Source organism: Gekko japonicus, unplaced genomic scaffold, assembly GCF_001447785.1.
Source record: "Gekko japonicus isolate JY-2015 unplaced genomic scaffold, Gekko_japonicus_V1.1 scaffold786, whole genome shotgun sequence".
Lineage (NCBI taxonomy): Eukaryota > Metazoa > Chordata > Lepidosauria > Squamata > Gekkonidae > Gekko > Gekko japonicus.
Window position 1 is genome coordinate 554756 of NW_015159734.1, and position 24774 is coordinate 579529.

At 39.4% G+C, this 24774-nt stretch overlaps 1 protein-coding gene across 1 annotated transcript in view; it reads right to left on the minus strand.

The window, feature by feature from the left end:
• Positions 1-8530: 8530 nt before the first annotated feature.
• TRIM33 (tripartite motif containing 33) overlaps positions 8531-24774 on the minus strand; it is a 96912-nt gene continuing 80668 nt past the window's right edge. Inside the window, exons 15-21 of the mRNA XM_015429273.1 lie at positions 20109-20268; positions 18744-19090; positions 17520-17643; positions 13454-13528; positions 12822-12974; positions 9249-9299; positions 8531-9166 (exon numbers count right to left, since the gene is read on the minus strand). Coding sequence (XP_015284759.1) covers positions 8954-9166; positions 9249-9299; positions 12822-12974; positions 13454-13528; positions 17520-17643; positions 18744-19090; positions 20109-20268 — 1123 coding nt within the window. The 3' untranslated portion in view covers positions 8531-8953. The remainder of the gene's footprint in view (positions 9167-9248; positions 9300-12821; positions 12975-13453; positions 13529-17519; positions 17644-18743; positions 19091-20108; positions 20269-24774) is intronic.

The window sequence follows — 24774 nt, forward strand, 5'->3', positions numbered from 1 at the left end:
ACCTACACTGAACATCATTTGCCATGTTTGTTGTACACTCTTGGAGCTCTTCACAGTCCACCTTGGTTTTCATCATCCTGAATAATTTGACATCATCTGCAAACTTGGCCAGTACACTCTTCACCCCCTTATTCCAGAACATTTCTGAACTGGCTTCTACACCAATCTCTGTGGACACAGAACCGTGGAACACAAAAATGTATGTCCCTATACTTCAGAATTATCAGGTTAAGAATATGAGCCATCTCTCTGGACACATGAGCAAAATTAAAACAGGGAACAGAAGTTGGGTGCACTTCTATCATCAGAAAGCACCTCACAGGAGGAGTTCAGTCTGCATCTTCCTGTCACAACAGCCATACATAGTACCAGGAGATGACTCAGATGTTGACGTGTCCAGTTTTACCCCTGGTACCTGTCCATGTGCAAAAAAACCCATTCTCTACATGGGCAGCTGAAAGGGATAACGTGGGGAATATTGAAAGAAATAAATTTGTACATTAACCACAACAGCTGAAAAATTCAGAACCCTCTCTCTGCAAAAATATCTAGTAAAGCAGTAAGATGACAGGAAGTACAACCCTTTCCCAGGACATTTACAGTGCTGTCACCTAAGCAGAGTTATACCCTTCCAGGTCTATTGAAGTCAATGGGCTTTGAAGGGTGAAACTTTACTCAGGAATGTACTGCAGGTTGAGTAAACTATCTAACCTAGCTCTGAACAGGACAAGGGGAGTTCACCAGCCTAGTCACAAAGGCAACCAGGCTGAACACCATGGCGGGGAAGGGAGCAGATGGGCTGGCAGCAGTAGGAACAGATGGGCTGGCAGGGCTAAGCCTTGCCTTCATTTGCAGAGGAGAATGCATTGCACTTGCTGACAGCATTATGCATTTGGCCCACAGCCTACTTCAGTGGCAGGCAATTGAGCATGGAGCTCAGTTGCAAGAACAGAGTTTGCATAGCCCTTTATGGATAACAGATGATGGCAAACAGTCTCCAAAGGCAAGCACTGAGCTCTTTTCACAGCTAATAAATGTACTTCCATCTATTCAGTCAAGGTTCCAAAAACCTGAGCTATGAGGTTAAGGAACAAGTCTGCATTGCATATCATGCTCTTCACAGTTCATTAAGGAAACACTAACATGGCTTGGAGGACTGTAAATATGGAACTAGCAAAATTGCCATTTCAGCCCGTGTTGCTTTTCAATACCTTCTACTTGGCTTTCAGTTGAGTGAAGGGTGTATGGAGGGAAGTAATGCCATGGAGAACATAATGTTGAGTTCAGAATAAAGGGGGCACACAGACGAGAAAGATACATACAGATTTCACTGTTCTTTTAGCATTGTTTCTTCAGTGCACTACTGACTATCATTAATTTTAGTATAACAGAGTTAAGGAAGATGCTTTAATAAAGGGCACTGTGAACTATACTGCATGTAGTGCATACCACCTGTTGCGGTATGTATTGTATTATTTACTTTCTGCATTGTTTAATTTAAATTGCCACATTAATACTTATGCTTTGTTTCTACTTTGTTTCAGATTTTGACTTGGTTTTAATTTCTGCAATCCCAACCCTATGACATTGTTATTGGATGTTCCATCCTACTGACTGCATTTAGTTACATCAGGGGTCCCTCAACCACAAAATGGCTGCCACAGCTGACCTTCAGTCATACAGTGAAGATCCTTGTAACGTGGTGGCAGCTGCTGCCAAAGCAATATTTTTAAAAATGTACAAAGCTAATCTAATGTCCAGTGGCCAATCAGAAGACTTGCTGGGCAGAAGACCCACCTGGAAAGGTGCTAGCAAGCACCATGGTGCCCATAAACACCATGTTGAGGACCCCTGACTTACACTGTGCAAGCTGCTTTGACTCTTCGTGAGAAAGGCAACTATGCATAAATATGCATTGTGTACATTAAATATTCTATGTTGAGAAACTCATTTTACAAAACTGAAAACCACGCAGATCAAGATTTTGAGAAGCCTCTATTTACTGATTCTCTGTGCATCCAACTCCTTCAGCAAACATCTTCATATTGTGCTTAGTCATTCATAATCCAGTCTTACCTAGTAAAAACTCTTGTATCAGTATAAGCTGAGCAATCTGCACAATCAACCCTAACAGTGTGGGAAACATCTAAAAAAGAAGTAGTCATTTATGGGCTTGGGGTAGTATTACTGAGATGAACTCACAGGAAACTGCTGTGAGGACACACCTATTTTCAAACTTGCTGGGAATGCTCAAGTTCCCTGGAATCTTATCAGGGATTCTTCAATAGTGAACTTGTCCAAACCTCTGTCCCCCACCAACACTGATGAGGGTCTTCTGAAAAAAATCTGAATAGGTAATTTATCTAACACCTTAAAAACAGTGTGATCTGATTTACCATATTTATTCTATTTCAGAAACAAACTGTATATCCTACATTAATTTTATGTCTCAGCAGCAATATGCGAACTGAAATATTTAACTGGGAAAAAGTAATCTATTGTGTTTTAAATGTTATATTCAAATTTAAACCTCTACATAGGAACTATTTTTGTTGGAATACTTTAAATATGTAGAAGCCTGTACTTCCCTTGCATTAAGAAAAACCTGGAGGCATCGAAAATTAATTTTTAAAAGTATTTAGCAGGTTGAAAAAACTGTGCATATTCCATAGCCATGAGTGCCTACTCATCTATTTCAACAGAATTTAACTCTTCCATAGAGGCCACTGGGGACCTCAATTCTACTGTCTCTCTTCATAGCATTACTTGCATTATTTGCTACTTTCACATTAGATCTGCTGTGCAGATCAAATAAAAATCTTACATAAAATTCTTGCCAAATAGAAGGGACACTGTAATTATTAATCTGGTGAATTCATAACTTGATTTTTTTAGTTGGATTAATGTATGTATTTGTACTTTTATCTCACTCTACTTGCACACCCCATTTACTTCAATAAAACATGCAATGTACTCTCACAGATTCCTAGGCATAATCACCTGAGAAACAGTTACTACTTTGAAACTGCCATGTTTGCCTAATATTTTATTGGCAATGGCATCCATTTGGTGTTATTTTACGACACAATGAATCTTGCAAAATGGAAAATTTTCTAATGAAAAATAAAAGCACTGAACAATTTTCTGCCCTACATCTCAGACCACTACTGATCTTTCCATGCAACTCACAGCAGAGGAGTGGTGGTTGGAAAGACCACCTGGCTAGTGCCCCACGTGAACTGCACATACATATTAGAAGAACAGAATCTCTTGTAATACACCATGGCCAACATGGGCAAGCTCTTAAACAAGCAAGTTAAAAAACAGGAGAATTCCGTAATCATTGGCTTTTGGGAATCCAAAGTTAAAAGGCACTTTTGCCTAAGACAATGAGCTTCCATTAAAAAAAATCCCGTGTGGCATTAAAAGCTTTTCCCACTAAGCTCAAACTCATGCTATAGAAAACTGTCCATTCTTAAATAAAGAAAACAGACTTTGGAGCTGTCTAGTTCAGTTCAAATATCCCCCCCCCCTTTTTGCTCCTTTCTTCTGAGCTCTAACCCGTTGAATATGTTTCACGGGTTTTTTCTCATGCTAAATTTTGCCCAGTAAAAAAAAGCACATTTTCAAAAACTTATTTCTGCATCATTTGCACATAAAGAGCATAAAACAAAAACAGCAACAAAAAGTAGGCAAACTGAAACTGATGATAATGACAACATAGGAAATTCAAGGGAAACCAGCCTCATCAGGATCTCTGCTCTCAAGAATTTTTGAAGACACTTCCCAATATTTATTTTCACTTTTCCATACCAGTAATCATCATGCAAATAACCCTCCAAAACAGTCACCCATCTTTTGAGGAAGGAAGCTACAAAAGAATACTCAATTTGAAAGATTCTTCCTTTTCTAATTTAATAGAAATACCCAAAACAAAGTGGTTTTCAAACAATGCTTCTTAAAACTGTTCTAGTACAACTGCTACACCACATTCCAGAGCGTTTAACAAGAAATATTTACAGGCTGCTAGATGTATTAAATAATCATGTAAAAGGGGAAAAATGCCTTTATTACACACCAGCCAAAAACACAGGAACTGAACAATTAGGAACATTAACTTGTTAAAAAAAATTAAATATTCAGAGAATACAATACCACAAAAACAGCACTTTTTTTTTTTTTTGAAGAATCAGTAAAGTTAACTGTGTGCAAAAAGTACCAGTTTTAATTACCGGAAAGAAATTAAGAACGCTGGGAACCGAACCCTTTGATTTGTATGTTTACATATAAAATTAAAACAGGCTTCTCAATTGCACAAATCTTTATAGACCTGTTATATACATGTTTAATGGCATTTTGAACTGAAGAAATGTCCATATCTACAGGCCTTTAACAAACATGCATCATCTTCCATTTTGAAATTCATGTTCACACTAAAGGGAATGCTGAAACAAATGAAAAGACCTATAAAATTCTTTGCATTTCTTTATACATAGTCACAAATTATGGTAAACGAAAGCAGCAGCTCCTCAACTGCAAAGAGCACTCCAATAGAAAATGGGCAAACTGCATTTTGTTATTGTAACTCAGCTACCAAATTAAGAACCAAATCAACTAAAATTTTTGAAAACTATTTTGATTCAGATGTATCACCAAAAAGAAAGAAAGAAAGAAAGAAATCAGGGGGACACGTAGGCGAACACAAACAGCTATGACAGATGCAGTGTCTGTGCATGCAACTGAGAAGAAAGGAAACGTGGTGCCCACATCTGACATCACAGGTCTTGCCCATTAACCTGAAATAGGTCTATGTAAATTGTGGCATATAAAGTTTTTAGAAAAGTACCTCCGTTATTTACTCAAACACCTACTTTTTAAAAAAATATGTTAAACTTTCCCCAATTTTTAAAATAAAATGCCACACTATAACTGCACACTTTTGTTATTTTTTTTAAAAGCTAGACTTGGGCAATACACATAAAACTTTCCTATAAAACCACTATCCAAAAGAAAGGATTCCTGCCATGCTAATAGGCAACAGACAAAGCAGATTTATTGCTTTTTCCAAGGAAGAGAAGGAAAAAGGAAAAAAAAAGCCTACATCCAGCACATTACACAGTCAACTTCAACATACTGTTGCCATTACCTTAAACAAGACTAGCTAATAAACTAGGTTATACAACAGAATGGCAAACTGGAGGTGATTTGTTCAAAAAATATTGGCTGGTTGCAGTGGCTTGCAGAAATGTTTATAAAACATTCCACATTATCTATCCAATGCTGAATATGCTGTCAGTCAATTCCACTCCAAACAGTATTAATGGGAATCTTTTAATATGAAAAAGGCTATCTACATTTAACAGCATTTCTACTTAAAAGCTGGGGGGACACCCTTTTTTTGGATAGTAACTCAACCTTAATAGTATATGGTAGGACACTAAATTCCAGGGTACACTTAGTTAAGACCTGAACATACTTAGCTGGTTAAACTAACACTAATCACTAGTAATTACATGGCAGGTGACCTGCTGAGGTAATTGAGAAGTCCACAGTCAGCATGCTGTACAGTTGTCCTTCCTGTTTCAAAGCAAACTGCCTTTTTATTCTTTGGATTAACATAAACTTTAGGAACATACACAACTGAGAGGTGGGATTTTTTTGTTTGTTTTTACAACAACATTTATAATCAGAGTTTAAGAGTCCAATTAAACAACAGAATGTCTCAGAACCACATTATACATCAGTTACATTGCAATTATGCAGCACAGGTAAACCCATATCACATGCCAGGGAAGCTCCACTATCTATTATAAACCTGTTCTCTAACATAAGGTGTGTTCTCAATCCCACTGAATTTGAATTATTGCACAAGCATCCTGCCAAATGGAGGCTGCTCCTGACAAAAAATGTGCTGAGCTGCCACTGATTGGACATATAGGGTGGCAGACGAGTTACTTTGGCTGACTGAATCATCAGTTCTGGGGAAATGTATGAAACCTAGATGGACATATTCATCTAGTTCAGACATCCTTCATCACAAACAGAATATGGTAACTGTACAGAATTTCCAGATTATCTACTGTCTTTCAAATATCAAATGGAAAAAGCAACAAAAAATTAACTTGCTTGAGAAGGCTATTTATTGTCTTGTACAAAATAGAAGTATCCTTACAATTTGAGAACACTATAATTTTCTCTCAGCACTAAACTCTGCAAGGTTGTACAAATCAAACCATGGCAAATGGCAAACGTTGCTTGCAGATATTAAACTTTAGTTAACTCCCCGGAAGAGTGAGATCTTCTACTTTTATAAGTAGCATGGAAACATGGAATTAGCCCAACAGTACTGAGAGGATAGTTTTAAATTTTTGACAACCAGATAGCAGCTTTTTGGGCAATATGGAAAACCAGCTTATAAAACTCTTTAAAGTACAGAGGACAGGATCTCTAAGTGCCAGAGAAACTAGAAAAGTTAGGTTTAATGGCACAAGTTCAAATGAAAACTGAGTCATACCAAAAAATATGATGTACAATCATGTTACACTCTCCCCCAATGAAGTTATCAGTATTTTGTTCTGGTTTTCCCTATGGACACTCAGCAGTTTTCAAAAATTTCAATTTTAAGTGCACACTCAAAACTTTCATAAGATCTGGCTGGAAAGACAACACAGTAAGAAATAAAGTCTCAGGCCCACACTCACCCTGCCCTGTAATGCACATAGAAGGAAAAATTAATGCTGGCTTATACTGAGTTTATCTGGCCATGAGAATTCCCCAATGTCATGAACCCATACTTAGATTGGGTGGGTGGGGTTTGATGTCAGGAGATCCCATACATAAACATAATGCAGGCCACGGTGAATATTGTTTTCTGTGTACTGAAAAGGGTAAAGTGGGCATGAGCTAGAGATTCATGTCCGTTATTACTATGTTGAATTTCTATTAGTGAAAGTAATATTTGACCAGGCTACTAAATAGGGCAACTATCCACTAGGTTTTAATACAGACAATTTAAAAATTACTTCATTTGCTAGACAAATGCCTTTTGAGTACACTTTATAAATTCTAGAATTCCGTTTCAATTTGATTCTTCTTTAAATGCTGTTTTAAAGATGGTTTAAATCAAAAGCCATGCACTTCTTTAACAATTTCTCACATCTTAGTCACACACTGTCTTGCACTGCTACTTTGTCTGGATATGGAAAATGAAGACAGACATTTACATTAAAATTCTGTAGAGCATAACTGAGTCGATACATTGTGCAATAATAGCTATTCATCTCTCCTGTATGGATGAATTACATTTACATGTCATGATGAATTATGCTTATTACACATGTTAAAAATTTAGCCATTTGCTACCCCAAACAATCCTGATTTCACAGCAAACTTTACATTTTGGTCACCTCAATATGGTCTGCATTTATTCAAATTGGAATAACAAAAATATTATGTACAAGGACTTAAAATTGACTTCATGGGTGCTGTCCAATCAAGATCAGGCCAAGCATATGAGGGGTTTTTACCTGTTCAGCGCTAAATTACAATAATGCAGAGATATTTCTGCCCTTAATGTTGCCTTCAAGGCAGAACTGAAGAGCCGGCTTACGTTCACATTATCTCCCACTGGAGCTAGCCCATCTACTGACAAGTCACTTGTCTGATGCACTGTCTGTGCAAGTGTTTCATTCTAAGGATGGACAAGTGACTCTGTTTTCAGCGGGCTTATTTTCTTCTCCCTTAGACATTCCATTTAAGCTGCTTCTGAAGAAAACTCTGAGTAGCTCTAACAAAACAATATAGAACCGTTTTCCTCTTCCTTAGATTTTTTATTTAAGCTGCTTCTGAAGAAAACTGAGTAGCTCTAACAAAACAATATAGAACTTCAAACTATGAATACAGTTTTAGAAATAGACAACATATTACAAATCTGTTCTTGATTAGGAACATTAGTAAGAATACACATTAGCTTAAAAACAGCACAGCAAATGTTGCTGTCCTGAAAGGATTTACAGTACCACTATTTACAAATAAGACAGCGTGAATACAGGAAATTTTACACATTTGGTAATTGACAAAGTTATTGTTTGCTGATAGCTGATCTATCAGAAACTGATATTAGGGAAGACTGGATAGTCACCAGTTATTAACATCATAGTCAAATTCTTAAAATACTAAAAACTACGTAACCAGTATTGCAGCCAGCATCTTGCCTCTTAAGGGGGGAAAATTAGGATTAAATTCCAAGAGGAAACTCATTTAGGCTTTGTGTGCATAGGACTTCCATTCAACACCATCAATCCTACTGAAAAGCATTAATTTCAGCCACACTTCATGTCATTTGTATGAAGAACTCACACTCCTGCATTCTCCTATTCAAAACAGTTTAATGCTCAAGTCACAGTACTTCTACACAAGGCCAGTAAAGAAAAGCATAACCTAGCTATTTGACCCAACATGAAATCTGGTATTTGCAATACCATTTAGATGAGACGATGATTAAACACAATCCAGTTCACAATTAGGGGTTGGCTGAAGATGATCTCGAGGAAGGTTTATTGCAGCTTAAGACTGCAGACCTGCATGAAAAGTGAAGCATGACTGCCTTGGTCCAGTCTTGCAGAAATTAGTAAGCAGTGAAAGAGTTCACTGTCTGTACAAATACCACACAAAACCTGCATTGTCTTCATCCTGCACCTCTGAATGTGAGAAATGAGAGGGCATTCTCTGTGGAAAAGGAAAAGACAATCCAAACAATAAAAAAACAGAAGCTAAAAGCTTTCCCCCCCTTTCTGACAAGAATGTTTCTGCACAAATGCTTTTTTGTAATCTAATACTGTCTGAACACTATCAGCTTCATCAAGATGGCCACTGAAGGCATGATAATATCCCAGGAACACTTAAATATGTTTGTTTTTGCTTTTTACAATACTTTAGGTCCGTTTTAATCAGGTTACTTTATATGCACTGGTCTCTCGTCTGATTTTAGACGTTTTCTACGAGGCTGGATAAAATCTTCATCGGAGTCATCTGTGACTTCAGCATCGTCCTCCTCTTGTTCAAATTCAGGTAACGGCTGGAAGGTCCTGTCTGGGTAGATCTCTGTAAGTTTATCTTCAAAGTACAATGCAACTGCCTTCCCTGCCTGCGCTACTTCTGAATCAGCCTGCAAAGTAAAAAGACAGTAATATTCACCCATTGGGTAATGCACATCCCTTCAGCAAGTGTGCATGGTCTGAAACGCTTACCTTCAAATTAATCTCTTGTGTTTCTGCATAAACTTGAACAACTTTCATCATCTAAAAAGGATACCAGAGTCAAAAAAAAGGAAATTATAATCCCTTCTAAAGTTATGAGACCACATAGGATCGGATGACTAAAGTCAGCCATACCAATTTATTTTTTAATTTCAGTGATGTGACTCTCTCCACGAGGCTCGTTACTGAGTTTACATTATGCAACCCTTAATGGAATAGGTGCAGATGTGGATCCCAATCACGGAAGCCCAATATAGTTAAACTCACAGCAAACTTATTCAGGAGACTGAGGTGAGAATTCTCTCATTGGTGCCCAGCAGCCATTTATTTCCTCAGGGCTTCCATGGAAGCTTCTACTAAAGAAAAGGCTAACAATTATGCACCTGTTGGGTCTTTTCCAATTTCGATAGTGTTAATCCCAACATGATGAAAAATACAGAGAAAATTGATTTGACAAATGTCTACAAATGTAACAAAAGAGCCAGAGTTCCTGCACTGTTTTTTCCCCTAGAGTTGGCACTGCTGCCCTTAAGAGCAAGAGAGGTCCTTTATGGTCCACAGTGAATACTTTTTCTATTCCTTAAATTAATGCCTGAGATATGCATGTTTTCCATATCAATTAAACTCAGTAAGGTAAAGTTACAAGTTATAAATGCATGATGACTCATGGTGGGTTTAAAGCCTTCAGGTCTTTATCATCTCAAAACAGGAACAGAAAATATAATAAGCAGAATATATCCTTTAAAATGTAAGAGAAAGTGAGTGCTGTCTGAAAGTACCTCAAGAGAAAAAAATTATACAGAATTTGCCCATGTTTCATCCTATTCCTTTCATATTCACAAACAGTTCAGAACTGAGCAGATGGAGGAAAGGATCCTATTTAGTGCAAGTGCTAGCAAAAATACACTCTTTTGACACTGTCTCACCTGCTACAACCTGCTGTGGCTCCTCCTGAAATTGTGCTCTGGAGGAGGGGAGAGGTTAGTAGAGAGCACCGGAAAGTGTTTTAAGAACTTCTGTTAATTATTTAATTGCTTATTTTGTAATTTTAGTCAGAATTTTACTGTTTTATTGTTATTATCTGGCGTTATGCCCTTGTTAGCCGCCCTGAGCCTGCAGGGAGGGCGGGATAGAAATCCAAATAAATAAATAAATAAATAAATAGATTCCGGGTACAAAAAGGGGGCACAATGGGGGTCTAGAGTTAGAAAGTGCTATCAGCAGCAGAAGAAACCCTTTCTCACGAATAGATCCAGGTCAACTTCTCAATTATTAGGGGGCATAATGGGGGTCTACAGTTAGAAAGTGCTATAAGCAGCAGAAGAAACCCTTTCTCACTAATAGATCCAGGTCAACTTCTCAATTATTAAAAATTGACACTATTTCATATCTACAACATCTGAATGGATGAAATCTTCTGCACCATCCATACGAACTTCCTCACTATCCGTCTCTATTTTTCTATTTTTCTTTCAGTATTTTGTATTACTTTAAGTCACGGGTGTCAAACATGTGGCCCGGGGGCCAGATCAGGTCCCCAGAGGGCTTCTATCAGGCCTGCAAGGTACTGGCTGTCTTCTGCTTCTTCCTCCAGTTCTGCTGCTGCTGTTGTGTCAGAAGAGATATATAGGCAAGCTTCTGCTCCCTGCACTGGGCTAAGGCTCCTCCCCCTCCCAGATTGCTACAGCACAGATATTTTGATGCAATAATTCAGAGCAAGAAGTGTCAGTTATCAGGGACTGTTAAATAAACAAAATATTGCAAGAATGCTAATGTTTCAGGCATGTTTTTATTTTAAGTAAAAAACATCTTTGTGTTTGTGTCCTTTATAAAGTTTATATCTACTCTACCTGGTATTACATTTTATGACACACATGGCCTGGCCCGATAAAGTCCAATTTATGTCAAATCCAGCCCTCCAGAACAAATGAGTCTGACACCCCTGCTTTAAGTTGTTTGTACTATCTGAGTTCACAAGACAAATTATCTATTAAAATATTTATACCCCGTCTTTCTTTGTGATTCAAGGCAGCTTTTTACAGGATGCAAGTCTGGTAGCATGCATCTGAAAGCACATGCTGAAAGTGTGCATTTGAAAAATTCAGGATACTTCACAGGGGCTGGACACCCACATGGTGTAATCCTTTCCCAGAGGTTACTTGCCTGACAGAATCATAGATGCTAGGTCGTAGGTAAGGGCTCTATGTTATATGGAGTAACAAGAAAGGTTTTGAGCCTTGCAAACAAAAGCATGGCATCGCAAAAAAGAAACAAAATCCTGTAGGACTTCCTTGTTTTAGTATTTTCAAGCTATTTTGTTTGGCATCTTGTTTTACATATCAGGGAGACATTAATGAGCTCTGCAAGATCAGACTGAGGATTCACCTAGTCCAGCATCTTGTTTCCAACAGTAGCTAGCAAGGAAGCTTGGAGTCAAAGCATGAAGGCAGTAACTTGATCCCCTGATATTCAAAAGGATACTAACTTTGAATGTGAATCCCCGTTTAACCATTATGGCTAACAGCTATTGATAAAAGATTCAGGTGGGTAGCTGTGCTGGTCTGAAGCAGTAGAACAAAGTTTTTTAAAAAAAAGTTGTATCCCTAACTATCATTTCTCAAGTTTACAGCTCACTGGGGTGTTTAAACACAAACCCTGTTTCTGTAATAAACAGATGTGTAATAATATACTTTAATCTACAACTTCTGACATTTTTAATGACTTCACACAGCTGCTCCCAGCTTTTAAATGGTTACTGTCACACAACTTGAATCATCTTGACACAACTTGCCTAGGCCAGTTTTATTTGTCTGATCAGACAGCAACCTGTCAACCCACACACATACACCAACCAGGATTGATACCCAATCACCATTTGCTAGACATTTAGGCAACATAAACAGGTAGATTCTTCCCCCAGGCAGCAACATTCACAGTCTATCCAATATCATTAATCATCACATACAGCATGAATCGAAAAAACCCCTATAATTATTAGGTTCTATTGGCTAATTGTCTATGGACTGGCACACAGACTGCATATCCATGTATATGGGGGTAATTGTTGCATGCACCCACCTTCATTGTGTCCAGCAAGTTAAACAGGACATGAGCCTAAACATAGAAGGGGGTGGGGGGAGAAGAAATCATGGGCGATCTAAATACTGGGGCTTCACACGACTTTTAAAATTTAGATCTTTATACTCACTTTTCTCCCCAGTGGGGACCCAAAGTGGCTTCCAACACCATTCTCCCCTCCACCATTTTATCAGCACATCAATTACACTGTGAGATAGGTTAGGCAAGGAAAAAAGAGTGATTGACTCAAAGTCATCCAGTGAGCTTCCATGCCAGAGCGGGGATCTGAACAGGTCCCTCAGGTCCAAGTCCGATGTACTAACCAATACACCACTGTGGTTCTCTGATGACCCAGCCATAAGACTGCCTCTGCTCCACACAAACAGAAAACTTTGAAACAATCCCAACTGAGATCTGTGTGGGACAGGTGCAGAATTAAATTCCAGTGTTTAACAAAATAATTTTGCTGGTTGGAAGTTAACATACTTCATTAAACCTTTCACAGTTCTTGAAGATCAGCCGCACATCCGCCACAAAGTCTTCAGGCGTCTGGTAGTGTTGGGAATGTTTCTTTTGCAGTTTCTTTTTTACTGTAGATAAATCCATTGGCTTCTTTATTATTTTATAGTAGTTTGGTATCTGTCAAGAAAATATGCACTGGGGTCACAAGAGGGCAAAGTCATAGGGTGTGTTTGTACTCTGAAATCTTATCTCTCTCATAATGAAACATTCACTTTCAAGAAAGAAGCTCATTCTACTTTTCTTCTCATGTTTCTAGACAGAAAATGTCTAGAAGATACTGGATTTATTTGCAGATACTGGATTTTGCAGAATTCTTTCTGCTAGCAATGGCACCTTCACTGGCACAAGAGACTCTCTTGAATTAGTAACAGGCTGCTGCTGATGAACAGATCTGTGAGATCCAATCCATTATCAACTCCTTAGTTCAATCAGCTACCCTTATTCGAAGGACACAGAACAGATGAACAACTCCAGTGTATGGCCATTTTAGATGTAGCAAGTGCAGCAGGTAAATGCTGTATATTCCAAATTCAGACCTATTGAAAGTACAATTGCCATTTTATCATCTTTAAGGTAACATGCAATGACTGACTCACCGAGGCTGGGACTGGCTCCTGGAATTCAATGCTCAGCTCATGACAATACAGGTAAAGGAGGAGGCGTTCACATTTCTTAGAGGGAAAAAAACACAATGAATTTTCCTACAGATTTTCCTATGTTTTTGTTTAAAAGATTCATACTCCTATTGCAATTTTCGTGGAAACAAGATTCAACGAAGCCTTACTAAGGCTGAAACAAATATGCTTCTTATTCTGCAATAGTCCCTTGGGGTTACAAGACAACTTCCAAGTTTTGCTATTTGAAGTCTACAGCCAAGATTCAAAGAAGCATGCATTCAGGCCAACAGGGCTTTGGACTCACATTTCTCAAAACAGAAGTCTTACATGCCACAGGCCAAACAACCCTTGGAATCAAGGGGAGTTTTAAAAGCAGTCTGAAATACAGCATAAAGAACCTATTGTTCCAAGTTAAAAAAGAAATCCCACTGGGCTACAGTCCTTGAGCTCACCAAAATAGGTCTTCGCATTCTAGCTGTTGACTTTAAAAGTCACTTTCAGAAAGTGGGGTAGCAAAGACTATGAACCTGAGCCAAAGTTTGTGTGCATGCACAAGGAGTTCCTTCTCTCATGTTTTTAAATATTTATTTATGTGTGTATTAATAAATGTTGTTTCATTGTTTTACACGTTTGCCACCTTGTGGACCCAGAGCAGGGTAGAATGGCAGCAAATACATGTTTTAAATAAACAGATCCCCTTTAGTGTCTGTGGAACATTTCCTCACTTCTGAAGGAAAGGCCCTTTTGTGTATGGTCCAGGAACCACCAAAAATTAAGCACGTATGATCAGATCAAAGGTCTACCTAGTTAGTCCAATATACTTCCTCCAGCAGCGACCAGCCAGATTCCTCAGGGAAGCAGGCAAGCAAAGCATTATGGAAAGTCTGACTATTCCCACAACCTGGCAGTCAGAAATATGATACCTTCAAACATAAAGGTACCATTCATATTTATCATGAGAGACTTATTTTCTGTGATCTTTTTTAAAGACTATATATACTAGTGGTTTTAACATTCTATGGCAACATATTCCAGAAGTAGTCATTACTGGTTGCTGTTCACACAACACACATGAAGCTGACTTACAGTCAATCAGACCATTGGTCCATCAAACTCAGTATTGTCAACGCAAACTAGCAGTATCTCTCCAGCATCTCAGGTGGAAGTCTTTCACATCCTCTACCACCTGATTCTTTTAGCTGAAGATGCCAGGGATTGAACCTGGCACCTTCTGCCTGCCAAGCAGATGCTCCACCACTGAGCCACAGCCCCCTTCTCCTCATCAAAGAAATTAATTAATGAACTATACCATCAAACTGTGAAAACTCTAGATACCAAACTATGCAAGATTATTCTCCTCCCATTTTCCTCCAAAAAAAGTAGCTTGACAGTCCCTTCACAGATATGCCACATTACCAAGCTAAAGTAGTTGTACAAGACCACTCTTCTTCAGATTTGTGAGGAGCAAACACAAGATAAAAGAAGCAATGGCCCACTGTTGGGTGAAAATGGAGAAACTCTGATAGAGGACAGAGAGAAAGCAGAAAGGCTCAATGCCTATTTTGCCTCAGTTTTTTCCCTGAAGAAGAAAACAGGCTCTTCTACAGATGATAGCAGGCAAAGCACAGCATCCAGGCTGCTGGCTGACATGGACAGAGATGTAGTTGAGAAGCATCTGGCTGCACTGAATGAGTACAAATCCCCAGGGCCAGATGGTATGCACTCAAGAGTGCTCAAAGAACTTTCTAGAGAGCTTGCAGAGCCTTTGTCCGTCATCTACTGGACCTCTTGGAGGACAGGAGATATGCCACAAGACTGGAGGACGGCAGATATCCCAATTTTCAAAAATGGAGGAGGGTTGACCCAAGAAACTACAGACCAGTCAGTCTGACCTCTGTCCCAGGGAAGATACTCGAGCAGATTTTAAAGGGATCAATCTGCGAGCATCTAAAGGACAACCTGGTGATCCGGGGAAGTCAGCATGGATTTGTCCTCAACTGGTCCTGCCAGACCAACCTGATTCCCTTCTTTGATTGAATGACAAGCTTACTGGATCAAGGGAATGCTGTTGTTTACCTGGATTTCAGTAAAGCTTTTGACAGGGTTCTCCATGATGTTCTGATGGGTAAACTAAAGGACTGTGGACTGGACTGTAGGATAGTTAAGCGGATAGAGAACGGCACTCAGAGAGTACTTCTCAATGGCATTTCATCCGAATGGAGGGAGGTGTCCAGTAGGGTGCCACAGGGCTCGGTTCTGGGCCCAATACTTTTCAATATTTTTATAAATGATCTGGATAAGGGTGTGGAGGGGCTACTCATTAAAACTGCAGATGACACTGAATTGGGAGCAGCAGCGAACACACCAGAAAATAGAGACAGAATTCAATAAGATCTGAACACACTGAAAAAGTCGGTCGATGTGAATCAAAGATGCAATTTAACAAGAATAAGTGCCAAGTTCTACATCTGGGTAACAAAAATGAGGAACACACATACTGGATGGGGTTGAGTAGCAGTGTGTGTGAAAAAGATCTCAGGGTAAGGGTGGACCGAAAGTTCAATATGAGCAGCCAGTATGATGCGGTGAAAAAAAAAGGCTAATACAGTCTTGGGGTGTTTCAACAGAGACATAACATCCAAATAGCAAGATGTCACAGTCCCGCTGTACACTGCATTGGTCAGGCTGCACCTGGAGTATTGTGTGCAGTTCTGGAGGCCTCACTTCAAAAAGGCTGTGGACAGAATGCGTGTGTGGAGGATGATCGGGGGCCTGGAGACCAAGCCCTATGAGGAAAGGCTGAGGGACTTGGGAATGTTTAGTCTGGAGAAGAGGAGGTTGAGGGGGGACATGATAACTCTCTTTAAGTATCTGAAAGTCTGTCACTTAGGAGGGCAGGGAGCTGTTCCTCTTGGCAGCAGAGGATAGGACTTGCAATAATGGGTTTAAATTAAGGATGGGGTGGTACTGGCTGGATATTAGGAAAAACTTCTTTACAGTAAGAGTTATGCAATAGTGGAATCAGCTGCCTAGGGAGGTGGTGAGCTCCCCCTCCCTGGCAGTCCTTAAGCAGTGGCTGGACAAGCACTTGCCAGGGATGCTCTAGGCTGATCCTGCACTGAGCAGGGGGTTCGACTAGATGGCCTGTATGGCCCTTTCCAACTCTGTGATTCTAAGATTCTATGTTTTAAAAAAACCATTCTAGAGACAGACAATAGTCAAAGTTAGCAAAAAATACCTTTGGGTGGTAAACACAGCTTATATTCGGGCTGTCACAGGGAATCCCTTCCCCAGCTCATGTCTGGTTTAAGGATGAACATTCCATCCTCCCAAACAGAATGTTATGTTGTCAGGCTTTCCTCAAAATCGGGCTATCTTGATTCTTGACTATATGTGCCAAATTTCAGTTTTTCATACATTGGATAAATAATCTAACCATTTTGAAATGCATGTAAATTCAGTCAGGCCATGCTCCCTTTATATTTTAGATACATTTTTGGACATTTAAGAGTAGATCCAAAAGTATCTCAAAGCATGGAATAGTATGAACCTCATCAAAGTAACAGATTAAAACCAAAAGTTATTTTAAACAGGTCACTCTCTAAGAACATTTCCTTTAATAGTCTTTTGCCACAATGGGCAATCTCACATTCACATCACAAGTGGAAGTCAGAAGCAGCTGCAGAAATTTAGGGTAAAGATACTGTTCACGAGACAAAAGAGAATAGAACTGACCATCAGGTCAAAGTGTGCAGGACAGGAAGGGCACAAGACAGAAGGAAAATAGAAAATATCTTGAAACCAAACACTGCCGAATAATGACTTATTTAAGCACAAATTCACCTACCAGAAGTAAAAATAGAACTTAAAATATGCAATAACTGCAGGGTACAAACTGTCTGCATTCTAGAAGCACTGACTGAAGAATGCATAGTTACTCATTTAAAAAATATTAATCTAAGAGAGGGCAGGGACAGCAGGAGAAAAACCAAAAGCATATGCTACTGCTAGGAACAAGGCTTCAGATGCATTACAGGAAACATACCCTTTGGTCCACAGGACTCAAACCTTGTGCAGTTTTCCCCTTCTTACTGTGCTGCAAATTGTCACAATCATACTCTACTTCAGGTTTCATTAGATCTCGGCAAAACGTACATATCCACTCTCCACTAAAAAGGGACAAAAATCAGATGAGTTCTTAGCACTATGAATGAACTCTTTAAAGAAACTGCAGCCATAACAAATGAACCAAAATATACAGATTCCCAGAAGTCTTGGAGGCAACAGGTATCACAGAGATCAAACCCTATGCATGCGAATGAATCTGCAATGAACAAGTTCCACTCCTTGTCTAACAACCACCTGATTAAGAGTCTTATTTACATGCTGAGGTGTTCCTGCATCACTATGAGGGCTACTGAATTTGCTCTTAGCACTGGAATTATATTCAGTATTCTTTACATGCTTCCCATTTCTGGAATCAGAACCTTACTCTCTGATCTTTAATGGCAGAGGCTCAAAAACTGTATTGTATTTACCCAAAAGGAGACAACCTCAATGTCAGATGATTCCACCAAACAAAAAAGTTACACAAAAGTGTGCTTTAAAAAAAAAATGCTGAATATAAACTTGCATGTGCCCCCCACTTTTTCTTGACAGCACTTTCCCCCCCAAAGTCTTTCTTTCAGATAAATAGAGTAGCTTTTCTCCTTCAGATGTTCTTATATTTTGTGTGCAATATATTTTGTGAGCCTGCTTTGGTGGGGAGGGCAGGGTACAAACTGAATAATAAATACCTTATTAATACTTTCAAATTATCTACAAATCCATATCTAAGACAAACTAAAAATAGAAAAAAAAACAGTAAAATGTAAAAAGTCTTTTTTGTTGCATCATGAATGAGGTCACTAAATTTCAGTTCCTATCATGCTACAAGGCAGAGCTCACCAGCCTCAGCTAACAGACAACAGTATCCTGCCCAAGAGCCACTCAGAGGCATCTCATACACCCAAGGACAGAGTATGCCAGATGTACAGCAGGATCAAGATATGTTGGCCTGTTTTCTGTGTAGTACTTAATTTGCCACTAGGGGCCTATTAAATTTGCTCAGAAAGACATAGCTGCTGGCTATCACAGGAGCAAAATACAACCACTGTAACATTAAAGTTGACCATGGGCTAATGAAATATAGATGCTGCTTATAGCCTAACTTCCTGAATAACCCTAACAAGCTCCTGTTGTATAAATCAACAGCTTTAAAACAAAATACCTTGGAAAGCTGAGGAGAGTAGGTACATGACATGTGAGGTGGAAAACTTTGGGGCACTTTTCACAACATAACAGGTCTCCTCCATTTTGGCACACGGCACACCAGTCCTCATTGGGATCATCCTCTTTGTTATTGCCTTCTGTTCCAGTCCTAGCTGATCGGTGCATGAGGCTGCGCACTGGAGACTTGCCATTGACAAGGCTGTGTCCCGACTGTTTGCAGCTTTCACTCAGGGCTGCTGGTTCAGTTTTAACATGGTTTTCTATACTTCCTAGTGCTTCTAATTCACTTTCAAGATGTAAGTTTGTGGAAAGAGGTGGCGTCAAGCTGCTCTCAGGACTGCTGAGCTGAAATAAAGGCACAAGATAAAAATCTAAGAGGGTTCCACCAGACGGGGGAGGGGTGAGGCTTCCTAATCCTCACTACCTGCCTCTTGTACCCACCTTGTCTTGAGTTCTTGTTCCTCCAGTTACTATCTACTTTATTTACTTTGCTTTGGCTAATCTGCCTCTATGCACCCCATCCTTTCTTGTCCCTAATCCCACTCAGAACTCCTTTTGTCAAAGTTGTTTTGCTTCCCCATGTTTTGTATAACAGCCAGCTCAGAAAGTTCTTGGTAGTCATTCTGCCATGTATTATATCTATCCCCCTGGCACAGCAGATAATGAACTGTTAACAAGGTCCTTAGTCTGAAATGAACATAGGCCTGGGCAGTCACCAAGTATTTGCAAGACATGGGAGTCCCACTCTTCTTTCCAAGATGCATGCCAATAGAGGCTTTGACAAAATCCTTCCTTAAGACACTTCTGCTCACTGCTGCTTACCTGTGGCTTCACCTGTGCACAGCAGTCAACAACCAAGATGTCTAAGGGGAGAACTTTCCCAAAGCCTTGATGCTTATTCATGCTTGGTGGAGGTGGGGAGGTTTTACAAAGCTCTTGGTCAGTAACTAATTGGCAAGTGGGCTGTCGTGCACAAGTGCAGAAGTGGAAGGAAAATTCTTGGGATATGACATGGGCCTGATGAAAAGCCCTTGGGAGCAGGACCAACCCCAGCTAACAATTTGAATATTCAGTTCCAAACAGAAACAAGCATGGAAAAAATGGAATGCAAATATTCTGCATTGTTTAATGTGTTCTAGATCCCTGCCTCCTGATGCAGCCCAAAACACCCCCCATGCCGCTTCTGGAGAATGAGGGATCCCAAGAATAGCTTGAGGAGAGAGTCAGTGGTCTGCCACAGTGGGGAGATTTCACAAAAAAATGGCCCCCCTCCCTCTTTTAAGGAGGGATCCATCCCAATACATGCTTAGGGGTTTTTTTTACAGAATGGTATAAAGTACAAGACCAAAAATAAGAGTTTTACCATGCAGGCACTCCTTCTGCCATCCTCTGATTTTTCTTGCTTTACTGGTCCTGAGAAACCGCATACCTCTTCTTCTGTGCCAGGCTCCTGCTTAACTTTGACATGGTCAGTCTTGAAACTAATATTATTCTTCTCAACTGTTCTGCCTGATGAACCACAGCTGGAAAAGGTTAAGCACATTTTAACTGCAGATCAAAACACCCAAATGCTAGAATTGTGAGAATCAAGAATTGCCTATGGGAGCAAAATCTTTCATTAAAAGCAGATATAGAAATAAACTTTGGCTGCGGTCACACGGAGCATTTGCTGTGCTGATGATATGGATGGTAGGCAGATTTTCCGGGCGCGATCACACCGCAACATCTGGGAAGCGTAGAGCTCCTGTGGCTAACCCGAAGCTTCCCACTGAAGATGCGGAGTAAAAAACTAGTACCTCGTGGGGCAAGGACGGGCTTCTGATCGGGTTTCCGGTGGACTTATGTGGCATCTTGCGCCCGCCGCTGTTCATCACACACAAGGCGTTTTTTTGTCTCCCAAGTCTCCGCAGGTTGCGCAACAGCGCCCAACAGCGCATGAGCACAAAGAGCGATTACTAGTGTGATCACACGGCGTGGCTTCTGTGCCGCGCTGCAAGATACCAGTATGGTTGGCATCTCCCCCCTAACCACGGGACCTCGACCGGGACGTGTGCTCGGGCGGCCGCACGTTAGTTTCTTCCGGGGCAATTAGCCATTCCTCCCCCCCGCGATATCCGGCCCATGTGACCGGGGCCTTTGTGAAACATCATAACCAAGAGCTGCAAGAGCAGCTGTACAGAGAATTTTTTTCATCCTCCCTTTAAACTAGAATTCTACATCTACTGTCACCACATCATATAAACTTCTGTACATTTCTATTAAGTTCCTTAGTTCTATTATTTTGCCAATAATGCAGCCCCCAAGGTCCACCTTTGTTATAGATGCACCTTGATTGTTATAGATGCACCGTTTCCCAAGCCTAGGATATCTTTTTTAAGATGGCTGACCAGAACCAGATTTTTAAATTTGGACAATGAGCTTAGCTAAGAGATGAGGACCTATCTTGGAGGAATACATACAGGAAGATCAAACTGGCTTTCTCTTAAACAGATGTTTAGCACTTAATGTCCACCGTTTAACTGATGTATCGGGTAAAATTAAACAGCAAGGAATTTCAAGTCCTTTAATTTTTTTTTAAGATTCAGAGAAAGACTTTGGTCAGGTAGAATGCTTATATCCGAAAAAGTTTCTAGAGGCCTTCAACTTTTGGGGGGAAATTTTAGAATTGTTTTAATTTAATTATACATTATGTTTTATTGTGAACTATGTGCTGATTTTATGTAAGCAGCCCTGAGTCAGTCTTGGCTGGGAGGGTGGGGTAGAAATGATGATGATGATGATGGATGATGATGTAAACTGGACTAAAGTGATGTATAATTCTGCACATTGTGTCCATTTATATACAGACTTGTGTTTGTTTTTGCAGTTTGGCATATTCTGGAACATTAGGCAAAGATGCCTGGTAACACCTCTGTAATTTATGTAATAGAACCATTTGGCTGCAGCCATCAGAGACCACTTAGGGATCCCTGGGAAAAAATCTGGCAAACAAGAATGGAAATCAAATCTTTATGCAGATGATATTGTTTTGGCAATATCAAATATGTCCAACTGATGTAGGGGTTTGCTTCAGATACTGAAGGAGTTTAGTGCTGTAGCTGGTTATAATAATATAAGCAAACCACAGCAGTTGGGCTTAAATATGCAAATATATAGTAAGATGACTCCCTGAGATTCTCAGGACTCCCCTGGAAAAATTGCACAATAACAAAACTAGGAATATAAAGGATGATATTTGTTAGATTATTAGTTTTAAACATGTAAAATTAAGGCAATACAAAAACTGAACATGTGGACAAAGCTGCCTCTCAAAGCTAGCAAAGTGGCTTTGATAAAGATGAATTCTGGTGGGAAGAAGTAGAACAAAGGTGCCACTGGACTCAAACTTTGTTTTGATAAAGATGGTTATTTTACCAAAGACTTTGTTTTTGTTGTTGTACCATTAATATTCACTAATGAAAATCTTAAAAGAGTGGCAGAAATGTGTAAATTTCAAACATTTCAAGGTATATTCTTGGTAAAGAGAAACAAAAGGGGGGAATAACCTGCCAGATATTAATAATGTTATGCATATGAATTAAAAAAACAACAACTGGCAACCAGGTTCAGGATGGCTCAGGTGCAAAGGCAGAAAAGGAGGTGGCTGGAATAGATCTAAGGAACTATTAGGGTTAGCAGTCAGATATAACAAAAAATATAGAAATAAGGCAGACAAAGTTATTGAAATCCCTTTTCTACTATAAGAGTGGGAGCAGATATGGGGAAACCCATCCAGTAACACAACCAATATAGATATTAAAGTAAATTATCATAAGTTACACTGAAGATGGTATCTAACACCATTACAGCTGAAATGTATCTATAATTTAAGTACTGTGGATTGTTGGCACTGTCAGACCCCAAATGTTCTGCAGCTGTTCAATAATTAAGTTATTTTGGAAACAAAATCAGAGTACATTTTCAGAGATTATCAGTTAGGAATTATCTTTAGAATCCAAGCTTATTCTTATTGAGATTTGTAAACAATCACATCAGAAACAATGACACAGCATTAATTACAAATTTGATCCCAGTTGCTTGGATGTGCATAGCAAAAGCTTATCAGTCAAAAATACCAATCTTAATGATCACCTCTCATGGCCCCATATAAAGGTCTTTCTCAATAAGATTCAAAATCCCATTCCTCATATTGGGAGATTTTTGGCTTTAATTTAAATGCCAAGATCCATGCATAAGCTTCCAATGAATTCTGGGCCAATTCAGCTCTAAGAGCAATACCTGAAACACAGCTTGGTACAGTAAATCTTGCAGATAAACTGTAACAAAGGTTGATTGAATGATTCATCCACCACCTCTATCAAGACCCCAATTCCATACAATAATTAGGATACTACCTTAGAACTGAATTCCTGAGTGGCACCTGGTATGTAATTGCCACCTTGTGTGAAGAAGAATCAAGTAATTGCATTACTGGTGAAACTAGCTTTTTCCATAGCACTTGTCAGATGGGCCTTACAGCTTAAATTTGATTGAAAGATGACCTCCCAGATATAAAAAATGCTTTAGTTGTTTGGTTGGTTGTCCATTTACGAACCACTTATATATCAGGGGGTATAGGATTTAGCAAACACCGTAATCTTTTATTTTTGTGTGCTGATGACTAGTCCTTCTTTTACACAGCATTCTGAAAACACTTTTAATAGTTTATATAAAGCAAGCACAGTGCATGATAACAGATGCATATCATCTGCATACAGCAAAAGTGGCAATTTGTCTCACCAGCGCCAGCACATAGGTAATGTAACTGGACAAATGAGGGGCCAAAGCATTTAGGTAGATATAAAATAAGGGTGCGGCCAATAAACAACCGTGTCTCACCCCCTTATGAAAGAGGATTTAATCAGCTAATTGTCTTTCAGTGCCAGCACTTATATCGGCAGAAGATTTAGACAATAGTTGTTTTAATCAGCCACAACAAGAGTTTCTCAACTGAAGAGTTTCTAGCTTGCTCCTTGGAATGGAATCAAATGCCTGTTTGAGATCAAGAAAAGCTGCAAACAGAACTCTTGTCAACAAGAAAGTGAAGAATTAAACAGTGATCAATGGCTGAGTAATCTTTTTGAAACCCAACTTGTTCCAGTTCAAAAAATTCAGTTGATCAGAGACAAAAGACTAGTTTATAATACAAAAAGAAGGCATACAATTTACCTATTACAGACAACAGTCTGATCGGGTGGTAATTTTGCAGGTCTAAACTATTTCGTATTTTGTAGGTTGGAACTATTACAGCTTTTTTTCCAGGTTTTAGGCATTATATCCATATTATTTATTTGTAAAAAGACATGAGCTAGAATTCTGGTCTACCAAGTAGGATTGGCTTTAAATAACTCAGCAGAACAAATTTTCAGACCCAGGGCCTTCAGTTAGACTTTATAAACAAAACTGGGGACCCATGAGGAACTGTAGGGGGACGAACAGTATGGAAATTCTATACCACGATATTGCCCACTCCAAAATTCTGTAAGTGCTCAGAGGCTTAAACAGACTAATACTCTCAGTCTTTGCCCCCGTCCCCAGACTCTCAACTGCTCTCAGCATTCTGAGCCACATGGAGCATGTTCCATTGGTCACTGGCCTTCTGTACTGGCAGTTTCTATCTTCTTACCAAAAAACTAGAAATTTTTTTACATATGTAGGAAGTCCCCCAAGTATATAAAAACCACTGTGGCTTGGTACTGGTGCTTTCGTGTGGCTTGGTGCTTCAATAGTGGCCAACCACTTTACTACTAGAAAGAGTTATTTATCTTACTAAATACTGACATGGCACTTAAAATAGCTTCCAGGTTGACTTTACAAGACCAAAGAAAAGTGAGGGTGCACAGAGCATAACTTACATTCACTTATAACATGAGACACTATAAACCATCTTTCCTGCTTACATAGCACAAAAGATAGCATGGGAACCATAAACTTGGATTCACCAGAGTGTTTCAGCAGAGTGTTTCTGCAGACACATTTCTTCCCACCTA